The sequence below is a fragment of the Physcomitrium patens genome, chromosome 9, assembly GCF_059467195.1.
Source record: "Physcomitrium patens ecotype Gransden chromosome 9, ASM5946719v1, whole genome shotgun sequence".
Classification (NCBI taxonomy): Eukaryota; Viridiplantae; Streptophyta; class Bryopsida; order Funariales; family Funariaceae; genus Physcomitrium; species Physcomitrium patens.
The window spans coordinates 12,711,703-12,726,469 of NC_143418.1; the positions used below are offsets into that span (position 1 = coordinate 12,711,703).

General features: G+C 36.0%; 1 protein-coding gene and 1 long non-coding RNA gene across 2 annotated transcripts; one reads left to right on the forward strand and one right to left on the reverse strand.

The window, feature by feature from the left end:
• Positions 1-675: 675 nt before the first annotated feature.
• On the reverse strand, positions 676-3,487 carry LOC149988383 (uncharacterized). Its single transcript, XR_016504799.1, has 2 exons — positions 2,760-3,487; positions 676-2,614 (listed from the first exon to the last, which is right to left on the reverse strand). It is a non-coding gene; the product is annotated as an uncharacterized LOC149988383 (long non-coding RNA).
• A 2,576-nt stretch (positions 3,488-6,063) lies between these two features.
• LOC112286803 (fructose-bisphosphate aldolase 6, cytosolic) lies at positions 6,064-7,790 on the forward strand. Its single transcript, XM_024529092.3, has 3 exons — positions 6,064-6,123; positions 6,327-6,883; positions 7,151-7,790. Exons 2-3 carry the CDS (start codon positions 6,354-6,356, stop codon positions 7,689-7,691), a joined length of 1,071 nt encoding a protein of 356 aa, XP_024384860.1. The 5' UTR covers positions 6,064-6,123; positions 6,327-6,353; the 3' UTR covers positions 7,692-7,790.
• Positions 7,791-14,767: the final 6,977 nt, after the last annotated feature.

The window sequence follows — 14,767 nt, forward strand, 5'->3', positions numbered from 1 at the left end:
TTTAAAATTTTAATAATTCTTATTGATTGCAATCTCAACAGTTTATTGTCATCAAGTGAATTTTGAATACCACCATGAGTAATTCATCAAATATAAGCCTATGCTTCTTAATGTTAGTATTATAAGTCATTGACTTGTTAAAAACTTTTATAACATAAAGTCTTGTCTACAAGTTTTGACATTGATTTTTATTCAATATGATTTTTTCTTTATTAAACCTTGATTTTTTTTGTCAAGATTTGTCATTAGAAAAAAATGTGTATATCTTTTTAATCTATTTTATTTTTGATCAAAATGCAAGTCCTTCTAAAAAAAACAATAGAATAATTCACCATAATAGATTACTAATAAATATTCAAATTTAATTCTTAAATTTTGCAATAAATGTACTTATATCAAACAAATAAGATTACCAAGACCATCTCATATCTTTTTTCAACTAATTATTTGATTTTTAAATATTTCAAACATTATATCGTATCATTTGTATTTTACAATCTACCTTTTTAATATGTTAAAATTCACTACTTTTAACACTTCAAATACATAGGAGTAAGTTTATTAATCATACAAATTAAAGCTTAAATCCTACAAAAGTATTAAAACATTTATCAATACTATAACATCATATTAATTCCTTTCTTTACATGTTTATAATTTTACAAACTATCCAAATTACCACATCAAATTAAATGCCAATTTTTACTTTTCTTAATACAAAACAAAACTTAACATTTTATACTATAAATGGTCTTTTCTATCTTCTAATTATGAAACAAAACTTAATATCATATAATATAAATTATCTTTTCTATCTTGCTTTCTTATATTCTTTAAATTATTCATTCCATATACCCTCATTGCCAATTCTTCTTTTGATCCATACAAGTTTTAGAGCTTTTTTTATAAATCCCAATATATGATAAATAAATAAAAATAAAAATAATTAAAGAGTTACTAAATCACATACAATTCATTTACAAATACAACTCATGCAAAAGTAAAATAACAAACTCTAACCTTATTAATATAACTTCTAGTGCCAACACAATCTTCTTATATTTAAAATCACAATCTCACATGCTTATTCATCATTGTCAATATTTCACAATACAAGTATTAATTATTTAATCTTCCACAATAAAAGATAGTCATTAGAATTATTAATCAAATCATCACATATCTAGAACATACCTAGATTTGTTAGTAAATAGGTGTATTCCAACTTTTTTTTTGACCTCTTAACATTCAATACCTTCACAATCAAAAAAATCCACATGATTCATTTTAAAAAATCCACACAATACAATCAAAAAAAGCCACACGATACAAATTAGATCACTCCAAATTTCTCCATAGGGATGCTCAACTTGCATTAATTATATCCAATTATCTTATTTTCAAAACTTTTATTGACCAATCTTATAAACCATCTTATAAACCAAGATCTTATAAAATCTTATAAACCAATCTTATAAATAAACCAATTTTAAGAAACTACTTCCAAAAACTACAACCAAGATGTATCATATATATATATATATATATATAAATATTCTCTTTTTAATTCCTTAAATCACTAGCCTCAACAGTAACCATCAATTTTAGTATCAATTGAACACCAAAATCCCAATGTCTACATCCATCTCTCAAAGCTTCAAGAAAACAACTCATGTGGAAGCAATCCAAAACATACAACTTCATTGTGGACGACATTCGAATTGAGGTCCATTGCAATCTCGTGTTCATGCTTACTAAGCTACAACAAAGCCATCACCAAACTGCATTCCTGCAACAGCATCCCACTCAACTAGGCAATCTTCTTCAAAACCCACAACATGAACACCATCGTCCACTCTGCCCCTCACGACCAACACAAACACAACAAAACTCACAAGCAAATCTCAGATGCCCTCCATCGCATGCAATCGTGACTGGCAGCGACAAAAAAAAAAAAAAAAAAAAAAAAAAATGCAGATCCAAATAGAGCAACTTCTCCACAGGCAACCAGCTGATGGTGTGAACCTGCACATCGACCCTCACAGCAAACTCTCACCAACACAGGCACTCCGGCAAAGCTATTCATCATACGCACCATTCAGGTATGGCTGTTGTCTCCTTGTCGCTTCAGATCCCGTCAAGGCCTTGACACTGGAATCCTCCAACACTTGCAGACCGCTCAACCCATGACACCCTCAGCTTAACAAAGTACCCCTCCCTCTGATCGGAACTGCTCTTCACAACAGCCTCTTCTGAGCAACGAAACGCTTACCAGCAACTGTTGTGGTGGCAATACTCGCACGAGACTCAGCACGAAATCGCAGCATGAGAAGAAAAGGTAGCGTAGAAGCAACAGAGCACAGAGCAAAGCAACTCTGGACCAGTCGAGCCTGTCGATGCTCAGGATCCGGACCCCATCGTGGATGGACTCAGTACTGATTGGTGGCCGGCCTTCATCTGAGACAGTGAGAAAAAGGTGGCAGTAGGATGAAATTCTGCAGCTGTGAGTTGCATGTGGGTACAGCGTGCCAGAGAATACGAGCGATTATTAAGACTACAAGATTAACATTCCAAGCCGCTGCTGCTGTAGATTCGTAATTCCTCAAGCCTGTCTCTGAGACACATCGAAGAAAAATCGTCAATGAGAAGAGTTTCAGCGAACACACGGACTAAGAATCAGCATTTGTGGAGAGCACTGGGTTTCACATCGCAACATGAAAAGCAAATAGACTCGAGGAAGAGCTCACTCTCGTACTGACCGTGATGAGTGATTGACAGTTTCAACCTTGATTCGAAGTGTTGATGGAGCATTGATTCTCGTTCGTGCGATTTTTCGGCTTGTGTGTGGAATTACCTGCATGCCAGAGACTCGAAAATGCGCACCAGTTCATAGCAGAAAACTGACAGATGATAGGGCTTCAGGTGAGGAAATTGAACTTAGGCTTTATTCTAGCATACCCATCAGGCTGCAGTGACAACACAGTGGCACCATGATAGAGATTTAATTCACATCTACAGCACATGCCTTCGTTTTAACTGTTTGGAATCCACATTGAAGCTTATAACATCAGTGGATCGGTTAGGAACGCCAACGGCTTAACTGCCAATTCTGCAGAGATCTTTGAGACATTTGGAACTCGTTCAAGCCCTAGTTTGTGCACAAAAGGAAGTCGATCTCCTGATAAAAGGACTACCGTGGCATTATTCAGCCCAAACCTCAGAAAAAGAGACGAAGCTTGGTCAAGGTTTACTACTTAACCATTTTCCAGCACAGACCCCGCAGCATTGGTGCTTCGAAACCTGAAGAAAACTCCTTGAACCCTAAACCCTGTAAACACCGAATTCTCAAGCCAAACTCTCTGCATCACTCTATTGGATTTAGGGTTTCATGCTTGCATACATGCTATTTGTGGTTATCAGGTTACTGTTTCACTGATGAAGATTTGCAAACTGTTTACAATCTTGTCCGTGGTTGAGCAGGAAATGGCATTCATAGCCGAAAGCCACTGTCTAGTATAAAAATATCTGTCATATTTGCTCTTTCTTTTTGGCTTCGTGCCACTTCACAGGGAAGGTGTGCAAGTTTACTAAGCACATGGTTTATAGTTTGGGTCTTTGATTAAATTATTATAATCATGATTTACAATTCGAGAATTACAGATAAAAGATATCTTTAATATTATTATTTTCTTTTTGAAAATTTTGAAAATTTCAATCCTCTACCACTCTTGTATTTCAACATATTCATTGATTTTGGAAATAACATGGCAAAAGACATTACTTGAGGTTGAAACAAATACAATCATTGCTATTATTATTATTATTATTATTATTACTCACACATATGTATATATATATATATATATATAAAAGAAAGAAGGAATCAAATATCAAATAAATAATCTATAAATTTGATGTAGTAATTTTTTTTTAAAAAAAATTATCATAAATATTGAGTGAAACATTCAACTGCAGTAATAGGCAGGACAAAAACAACAAAATTCATCGACAGGTTTGCGTTCAAAAACGATAACGAAAAAGCTTTCAAAAGACTCTTCCAATGCTTTAATATTCTACACTTCCTACTTCTGGATATGCGTACAATTATGGGTTTGAGCTCTCCCAAAGGATGTGCCCATTGACATTCGAGCATCAAGTCACTGCCTTTCATTTATTTTCCATATCTCCAAAGGATGATAGAGCAAATGAGATATCAATCCACACAGAACGCGTTCCCTTCTAAATTTATATGATTTTATACGAATTTCTCGTGTCTCCCTTCCATTTGCAGAGAACTGAGTGAGCTATACGTGAAATTTTTGCAGTCCCATTCGAAGCATATACTCCTCCCACACTGGAAGATTCTGGGGTCCAGCACTTCCCCATCACGATGTGGAGGTTCATAAGCAATTTTGCTCACAAGAACAAGTGGTCCCAGCAAAAGGAGGATAGAAAAGCTGATCATTAAAGAAAAGGACTCCCTCTCCCCAATCACGCTCCAACGAACCCAAAGATTCAACTTTTCCAAGATATTTGAAAATTTCTAAGATATTAGAAATTTCTAACCTTTTTTTGGTAGTTTTAGAAAGGAGAAGTCTTTTGTTTTGTTTTTTTTGTTTTGTTTTGTTTTTTTCTCTCTCGTGAAGAAATTGAACTGGAACGGTAAACAACATCATTAAATACTGTAAGAGAGAGAGAGAGTTTGAGAACAGGGTGGGTTCGCACAGTTGCTTGCTGGGATCAGTTTTAGGGTATCATTTGAGGAAGAATTTGACGGTATAATAGGGGTCAGCAAGGTGGGTATACACCGTATATCTTTTGTGCATGCGATACCGGGGGTGTGAGGCCGGTATAATAGGGATTAGCAATGTGGGTGTACACTGTATTCCGATTGATATTCTAGAAAGGTGTGGAAGCACCCTCGGACTGCTATGATTGCCAAGTGTCGCAGTGGGGAGATAGGATCGAGGGGCAACAGTTGGTGTTGTGGGTCTCTGCCTCTCGGTTTGGTGTCGTCACTGGGGCCATATTTAGCGGTGCCTCTAAATATGGGCTGGGCAGCACTGTCCCTGGCCTGCATTAGGGAAATCCTCACATCCATTGGGTTTGTGGAAAAATATCCGAGACCCCGAACGCCAAAGCACTACCCCGTTTTCAAAGTCTAATAACAGTCTGAAGACATGAATTGTGCCCAGTCGAGAGTCTAGGTCCCCCATATTTAACAATCTTAATCGTTCCATGATATGTACCCTATCTATTCGAATCAACCACTTGTGGATAAACAGATTGACTAGAATATGTCACCCGATTATTTTTCTCTGTAGGAAAAATAAAAAAAATAAGCAAGTTCCGGGTAGTTGTTTATATGTGAAATATCACCAGGAATTTGAGCATGTGATGCAAACATCCTGAATCTTCTCTTTGTACAAAGTTGAAAAAACTGGAGATATTTTTCGTTGTACATCCAACAACTACGAGAATAGTGATGATTTATGTATGATAACCATGAATTATATTTATTCTATTTATATAAAAATTAATGTACGATTACCTACAAAAGAAGTTACGTTGAATTACCAACACTTCAAGCACCGTTCAACAGTGAAGATTGATAATATCAAGCAGTAGACATGAAGCTGACGGACGATCCAAGGAAGCACTAAACTAGACTTGGAACTTCCATCAGTTGACGTGAGCAATGCATGTGTAGGTGCATGGCTCCCGGTGAGGATCCCAAGGCCGACATGTTCGCATCTGGGAACGAGCCCAATTCCCGAGCCGTTCCGATCCGAGTCCCGCAGGGCCTTGTTTTAGCAGCCGTGGGATGAGGATAAGCTCTCACCGGATACCGCCCCCACCCGGTCGCCGTCGTCAAGCCACACAAGCGCGGATGGCCCCCCGGTAGTACGCATCCGCGCTGACAAGCCCGTGTATAGCCTGTTAGTAATCCGTATCAGAACATAAATACGAATACATGTACGAGTACGCTTCGGTGCATCGCCGGAAAGGGGGCAATGGAGTATAAGGGATCACTCCCTCACTTTGGAAATGTAGGAAACACTCTGACTCAGTGAAAGTTGTTGGATCGTCTCTCCGGGTTCTCTACACCGGCACCGCTGCTAGGTGCGTGGTTTTCTCTCCTCGTCGTTGCTACGCGTGGTTGATGCGGTTTTAGTTAATGGATTGAGTTTAGTTTAGGGTTACACCGCAGGTGCGAGTTAGGCTCGTTGTCTGTTTTTCATCTTGTTCAGAAGTCGTGCCTTACTGGTCTTACCAGGCGGAATTTGTCGGAAATTTAAGTGGTGTTGTTTTCTCGACCTTTACAGATCTCTCAAGCAATTTATTACCGAGAAATGGCACCTTACTCGGGAAAGTACGCTGAGGAGCTTCAAGCCACAGCGAAGTACATTGCCACGCCTGGGAAGGGTATTCTCGCTGCCGATGAGAGCACGGGTACCATCGGGAAGCGGTTGTCCAGCATCAAGGTAGAGAATGTTGAAGCCAACAGGCAAGCTCTTAGGGAGCTCTTGTTCACCACGCCCGGAGTAGGCGAGTTCTTAAGCGGTGTCATCCTCTTCGAGGAGACTCTGTACCAGAAGACTGCCGATGGAAAGCCCTTCGTTGATGTCATGAAGGAAAATGGAATCATTCCCGGGATCAAGGTCGACAAAGGTACAATCAACCTTTGGGGCACCAATGGTGAGACCACCACCCAGGGTTTCGATGACCTTCACAAAAGATGTGCTGCTTACTACGACGCCGGTGCACGTTTCGCTAAGTGGAGGGCTGTCTTGAAGATTGGAGAGCTTGAACCAACCGAGCTCGCCATTCAACAGAATGCACAAGGCCTTGCTAGATACGCCATCATCTGTCAGGAGAACGGGTATGCAGCTGCGCTACATTCTAGTATTTGCGTCCTTGAAACTAGTTTCCGCTGTTCTGAAGCAACGCTCGATATATATATATATATATATATATATATATATGTTTTTGTCCTGCAAGATAACGTGTGAGGATTCGTTGACCATGATAATGTCGCTGACTCTCTGCCCTCGCGCAAGCGAACACTCTTGCCATAAATGTTTTCGCCGTCGCATTGATAGTTTCAAGAGTAATCATAGTCTAATTTATGATTATTTGTTGTGTGTAGACTTGTTCCCATTGTCGAGCCCGAGATTTTGGTCGATGGATCTCACAGCATCGACAAGTGCGCTGAGGTCACTGAGAAGGTGTTGGCCGCTTGTTACAAGGCCCTGAATGACCAACATGTGCTGTTGGAGGGAACTCTCCTGAAGCCTAACATGGTTACTCCTGGTTCTGATGCCGAGAAGGTAGCTCCCGAGGTGGTTGCGAAGTATACCGTGCGTACTCTCCAGAGAACTGTTCCTCCAGCTGTTCCTGGCATTGTTTTCTTGTCCGGTGGACAGTCTGAGGAGGAAGCCACTCAGAACCTCAATGCGATGAATGCATTGAAGACAACCAAGCCATGGGCGTTGTCCTTCTCCTTCGGTCGTGCCTTGCAGGCTACCGTCTTGAAGACATGGGGTGGTAAGAAGGAGAATGTGAAGGCTGCCCAAGACGCTCTTCACGTCCGCGCTAAGGCCAATTCCGAGGCTACTTTGGGCACTTACGGCGGAAACGCATCAGGCGAAGGCACCGAGAGCTTGCATGTGAAGAACTACGTGTATTAGGATGTATAACACCAGGGATGAAGAGGTTCACAATGTAGAGTCGGTGTTTCTCATTTCCTGTGATTTTTTTTTTTATAAAGCTTTTTTGACACAGTTCTACTTTTCGGTGTACATTGGCCTTCACTCCACCTCTTTCCTAATTCTCTATTGTTATTTGGACACTCCAGGAACTTATGCGGTCTGGAGTGAAATTCAGATCCGAGTTGGTATCACTCGAAATCCGTGAGTCTATCAGATATACTACGCGTTGATACACCAGCTTTAATACGTGACATGTGTCCGATTAGGAAATGCAGCACATCTGGAAGACTAGTGTTTTGTATCATTGGAAAGACTTATCTGTTGCAATCAGCGAGCTCACTTGAATAATATGATGATGCTACTTGCAAATAATGAACTGATTTACACACCAAAGACGATTCTTTCAACCACGCTCGTCGGGAGTGTAATGAATTTCTGATTATAGTCACCCGCGAGAACATACTTCTTAGTGTCTTCAAGAGACGTCGATTACTAACCGAAGATTGCTAATGCGGGCAGTCAAACCACCGGTCCGAGGTAATGTCTAGATGTACCAGAAAACTTTTAACAATTTACTCGTTCTGTCCACATGCACCTGCAAACGTGGACTTGATTGGTGCAGCTCTAGATTTTTATTATTTTATTGTTTTATTATCTTTTTGACACAAATAGAGTAATTGCTCAATTGCTGGTAAGTAGAAGGCACAGACCCCCAACCAGGTCCGGTTAGGTAATTTGGTTTACGTACTTTAGCTAGTTTCTACATTGTTCCTAGCCCACGATAATTTCCACTCAGGTTTATTTACCTACCATGTTGCTAACATTTGATTCGTACACCATAACTGCCGAAATTGCTGAACAAAGGCTGTTGCCTGGAGTAGTCTACGCTTTGTATTTTCTTGTATTTTGAACCAAATGTTCTTGCCAGTCTACCAACTGCAACCAAATGAGGTGAAATACTTGTTCTTTTGGCCAGAAGACGCCATTGAATGCATCATCGTTCCTTTCAATCCAAATCACCCACATGATTATTCCTCGAATTAACAGCCACAAGCGACTCGCCTTCTTGAAACGCTTAGGTGTCCTAAATGCGAACACACAATGAATCCATGATGGTGTGAATTGCGTAAGTCTGATTTCTTGGTTGTTACCACCCTGCATATCTTGTAGTTGCTGCCTGTCCTCTCCGTGGGCCACATTGAACGTGTTACCACTGCCTCCCTGACCTCTATTTGTTCGTTGTCCGACCTTTAGAGTGATGAAATGAAGAAGGTGAATATCCCACCCCACCGCTCGGGCTGCGGAGTTACACTCCCAAAATTGATGAAGCATTGTTTCGCAAATTCCTTCTAGGCAGACATGACACACTGGTCGACGTCTCTGCTTGCCGTCTCCAGGCGTTCAATGCAACCGATCTGTGTCATGTTAACCATTTGAGGCCTGCCTCTTTTTTGCCTCTCTTCGCATCCCACATGTTAGCCCATCTTAGTTTAAAACCTTGTGGAAGAATGCCGCTTCACTTGTGCGATACCACATCGGTGATCACATGCTGTTTTTTGAGCAAAGCTCGATCCAACTGTGCATTACATTGCATAAATGGAATTTGACTAGTCCATTGATATCGTCTTGGATCCCATATCAGACGATCAATTCTACCGTAACACAAGTGAATTGTCTTTTTTATTTTGTCCTCTCGTTACTAAGATAATTTGTACCCTCTTCGGGCTGCCTGCTATATAGATTCCACCGTCAACTCCGTTTGTTGACACTGGGTGCAATGCATGTCTCCATCCTTGTTTGAGCTCATCTTTGTTTGAGCTCAAACAAGATGGGTGTTCCTCCACCTGGGTTGAATAAGCGGACTTGGGGTGGGATCTAGAATTCCGTTGAGGATAGATTGACAGGATATGCGGTTGAATTCTACCAGACTACCAGGGGGTCCTTGTATCTTCATCCGTGAAAGTGCCCACCCATTCTTCTTACAGCCACTGGGAAGAGGTGGAGAGGAGTGTCTCTTTTTTGAGCTAACTTATTAGCTATTATTGACCAGACTCCCTCATCTTGAGGCTCTAGCCCTAAGAGCTCACTTAGAACCATGAAGCTTAAAAAATTACCATTCTCCCAAAAGTCTCCTTAGTTTTGTAGGCTGTTTTTATACAACTTTGATGCTCTTTTCTTTGAGATTCCAGAACCAATGTTGATAATTTCTTGGTCATGCAAAATGCTGCAATTAATCAACTTCTCATGACACATTGGAGGATGATATGATATTGGAAGGAGGTCTTTTTGTGATGCCACAATCTTGTTCCATATCCTTGATTCTTTCTTATTTTGGTGATTTTTTATAGTGAAGAATTCAAGGCTTGATTGCCACCTTCATTGTACATATGGTTGAAATTGACTAAGGTGATATCTTAGTATCATATGTAGATTGGCCTCCTATAGTTCTATTGCTTGTGGAATCTATTTAATTAACAATGCTGCCACCGCATCTGCTAAGTTGATAAGGTTAATACCTCTACTATGAAATAATTGACAATATTGGATTCATGCCATTTTACTTTGAGCCCTATGCATAGTATCTTCTGCAAGGTAGTTATGCAAAGAGGCTTTTATAAGTGATAAGACTTTTTTAGTTCCTTCTCATAAAGAAATAAAATAAAATACTATTGATAAGAAGACATTATTTACAATAACACTTCTTTTAATAGTATTAATCATTATTGAGCACCGATGGTTTAATTTCTTATTGATTTTTATTTTTAATAAAGAATTAAAATCTTTTAAAGTTAAAGACATTCCAAATGGTACTTCCAATAATTTGCTTACTTCATTTTCATTAGTACAAGTAATGTTTAGCTCATTGGTCCAACTTAGTTAGATAAGAGTGTGATCATTCTTCTAATGACCACTTGATTTGTTTCAATTGAAGACTAGATCCAAACCTAAGCAATATGTTTCAAGAATATAAATTACTTATTGTATATTTTCTTCTCTTTCTCAAGATCAAGGAATTGTCATTTGGATATTGTGCCATTATTTGTTGTCTTTGCTCTGTAGGTAATTGTATTCTTTTTATTATCACCATCCTAGCTTCTTTCATAAACATTGTATTGATGACATAAACTGCTATAAGAAATAAATAGGAGGCTAGTGGACAACCTTGTCTTACACCTCTTTCTATCATGAATGATTTGGAAGGAATTCCATTGATGTTTACACATACTTTTGCACTAGTGAATAATAATTTAACCATTTGAATAAAATCTCTTAGTAGTTCTAATGCCTCCATTGTGTAGAAAAGAAATTTCTACTCAACCATATCATAAGCTTTGGAGAAATCAAGTTTTTTTTAAAAAAAAATTGTTGCTTTAATTTCTTAGCCCAAGCCATAGTTTCATGGATCAATAAAAGATTGTCTAAAATATATCAATTAGGTAAAAAGGCAAATTGATCCATACTGATGATATTCTTAAGTATAGATTGAAGTCTTAAGTACGTAGACTTTATATAAATTTTATATCTCACATTGAACAAAGTAATTAGTTTCAAATTTGATAGACTATGTCTTATGCTTCTTTTATGCAATAAAGCTATAAGGCCTTAGATTACCTCTAATGAAAGGCATACATTATGAATAATTTTTTATGAAATGATTAGATATTTTGGCCCCAAGATATCTCAAATAAATATATAGAACTTAAGAATAATTCCATTTAGACCAAACTTTTTTTTTTTCCCTCATCTCTTTTATTGTTGTTATGATTTCTACTAAATTGAAAGGTCTACTTAAACTTTCATTTTCTTTTGAGCTTAGTCAATCCATGATATCTAAAAGTGCTTGTAGTATTGCCCCTTCTATTGCCAATGTCTTGGATTAGATTCTATACAAGGCATTATAACCTTCATAGCAAATATGGGCCATCACATTCAAGTGATTATGCACCAATTCATATTTTTTCATAATCTTGGTCACATGTAATGTGCCTAATTTCTCTTTATAGATCTAAATAAAGGCTTTTGAATACTTGTTCTAGGTATTTTGTCATTTTAAGTGAGCGTGCAATATCTGCTCTATTGTCTTCTTATTTTTATACTACTTGAAGAAGTCTATCATATTGGCAAACTTTGTCTATTATGTAGTGTCCTTTGGATCTTTCTGTAATTTAGCAACATCCTCGCTAAGATGGTCTTATGACCTTTCTTTTTTGTGAGATCTCTTTGTTAATTTGTTGATGCAATATAACTTCTAAAATTTATTGCAATGATAAAACATGCCAAAAAAAAAAGAATTTAAGATGTGCTTCTCATATTCTTCATACTTGCTCTTAGACCATTGTATCTTTAAGAAATTATACGTTCATTTTATAAATTGACTTCTTCTTTTCATTAGGTTGTATTTGGATGTGGTGCCCTATTATCAGATGATCCAATCTCATACTATCATTTAATAGGATATAATTCAAATTAGCCATACTAATCTCAATGGAATGAAGACATAAGTATGGTATAACCACACCAATACCAAAAAATCATTCCTTATTCTATTGTTCCAATTAAAATGAAGTACATAAGATGTAAAGAAGTTGTTACTTACTTGTAAGGCTATTTTAAGGATATTAAAAATTCTTTTTTCTCTCCTCCAATATTATTGATCCTTGTGAGTTGGATTTATTATAACTTCTCTTAATGAAGTTTCAATTACATGTTAGAATCTATCTACAATCTATGACTAAGGTATCTAACAACTTCCATTATAACTCACTTTGCTCCCTTATATAATATAGAGTATAAATATTTGAAACTAAGATATTGAAGCAATCTATTCTATAGAATTAGATCCATTGTGCTTGCTTCAATTGAGATTGATTAATTGGCTCTATAAGATGAATTATGCAAGGAGTAATCTACATTCTAATCTCTCTACTACTTGTTCCTACATTGTCTCATATGTGATTATAAATAATATCAGTTTTTTGGTCAATGAATTTTACTCTTTATCAAAGTAATTTTTCAACAATTTAAGATTCATCATTCTTCATTTATATTCTCATATACAAATAATATTCACTTTTAATAATTACCTCCAAAATTAATTCTGTACTATATTAATTTTATTTAAATCATTTAATCCTTGTAAGTTCTTAGTTAATACAAAGATTTTTATTTTTTAAGTTCAAATGAAGAATAATCTTGACTTCTACTATTTTTTTCCAATTCATACAAGGGTAATTTGTTTGTTTTTTTATTCTTGAGTGAGTCAAAGAGAGCAATGCCATTCCAAGAAAGACAAACTTTGATTTCTTCAAATAATTGATTTGCTAGAAAAACTATATTAACATGTATTATTTGTTATTTTTGCTGCCAATTGTCATAGACATACATATGTAAACCAATAATTATTTATATGATTTAGATAATAGTAGATAAAATTAGGTCAATTCCATAATATCTTCTATAGTAGCTTCTTAGAAGCTTCATAGATACTACTTTGACTTTATAAGTGTCTTTAATTGACTTTTTAGATTCAAAACATAGTCAACAAATTGGCCATGTGCCACATATGTTGATAGCTTGAAGAACAAGGTAACTATATGGCCCACACATAGAAAACTTTTCTTGTAAGCTAAAGTATATGTCTTACAAAGTCAACACATATTAGAGGTCCTATAGAACATTACCACACAGCTTCTAATTAGATAGTATATATAGAAGCAAGAGTAAAGCCTTCTTCACTCTTCTCAATTCCTTTCTTGCTTCTACTCTAGTTTCAAGAGCCTCAAGTTTTCTTGTCTTTTGGTAATAAGCCATTCTAGTTTTTTTTTAATATACGTATTTCTTTATTTTTATTTTGTCACTTTTTCTTTGATACAAATTTCATTAGTTTATGCATTGTCTTCCAATTCATGTCCTTGACACTAATCCTTGAATATACAACCTTTATAAATTGAAAGTATTAAAATAAATAAATAAAAGTGAAAGTAGAATAAATTGCCTTAACTAAGTTGTTAATGATCAAAGGTTGGCTTTTAATACGTAAGAGGGCCAAGAGACAAAGTAGATAAATGGACAAATAATCTTAAGAGTATAAAGGATATACTAAAGGTATATTTTTATAGTAGATAAGATATCAATAGATATTCTTGGTAGAATATTAGATGTATGTACTCATTAAAAGATGAAAATTATCCATTAAAGCAATAGCCACCATCTATAAGTAACGAATAATAGAAGTGAGAGTTAACTTATTTTATACTCTCTTTGTATACAACCTTATTAATGCTATGTATTATGACTTCAAAGTTCTTTTTCTTCAATAGGTTATGGACCTAATCACTTTTAGTTATGAGTTTTCAAATTCTTTGAAGGTTTTCTTGTTGTGAAGAATAAATTATATCATTGTTGCTAATGTTAGAATTTAATATTTTCTAAATCTACTTTTGCATCTTATTGTTGATATAATTTTTTTCTTATTTATTATTAAATATATTTATAGCCTTTAAAATTATGAGTCACCTTAGAATGATGCTTTAAAATATTAATTTTTTATTTTTTTTGTTGAGTTACATCATTAATGTACTAATATTATGCTTTTATATGCTAAATTTTTTAATAGATCTTTTTATAGTAATAAAAGATATTTTATGAGATTATAAATATTTTATAAGAATTAAGAGTGATTAAAGAGTGAAATCACTAATTTATTAATGAAGAACGTAATTTAAATTTCTAAGGTAATAATTTTTTTATCTTGTTTTATTTTTATTTTTTATAATACACTTCTTTCTAAGACATAGCTTCAAGTGAAGCTAAAGACTTGAGAGTGATTGAAAAATTCAAAGATGGCAACTTCTACTTCATTAATTGTAAAAAGGTCAATAAAATTGAAGTGACAATATTTATTGAGTTTTTATAAGATTAATACAAGTTTAGAATTTGGCATCAATGACTTAATCATATTAATAATCAAAAGCATGAAGGAGCTCTAATCCATGGCAAGTGACTTAGAACTTAGTCAATTTAGTAACAATGCCATGCTACTTATTTTTGAAGGT

Coding starts and splice junctions, on each gene's coding strand:
- LOC112286803 (XM_024529092.3), top strand. CDS start 6,354: ATGGCACCTTACTCGGGAAAGTACGCTGAGGAGCTTCAAGCCACAGCG. Junction 6,884..7,150: donor ATCATCTGTCAGGAGAACGG/GTATGCAGCTGC, acceptor TGTTGTGTGTAG/ACTTGTTCCCATTGTCGAGC.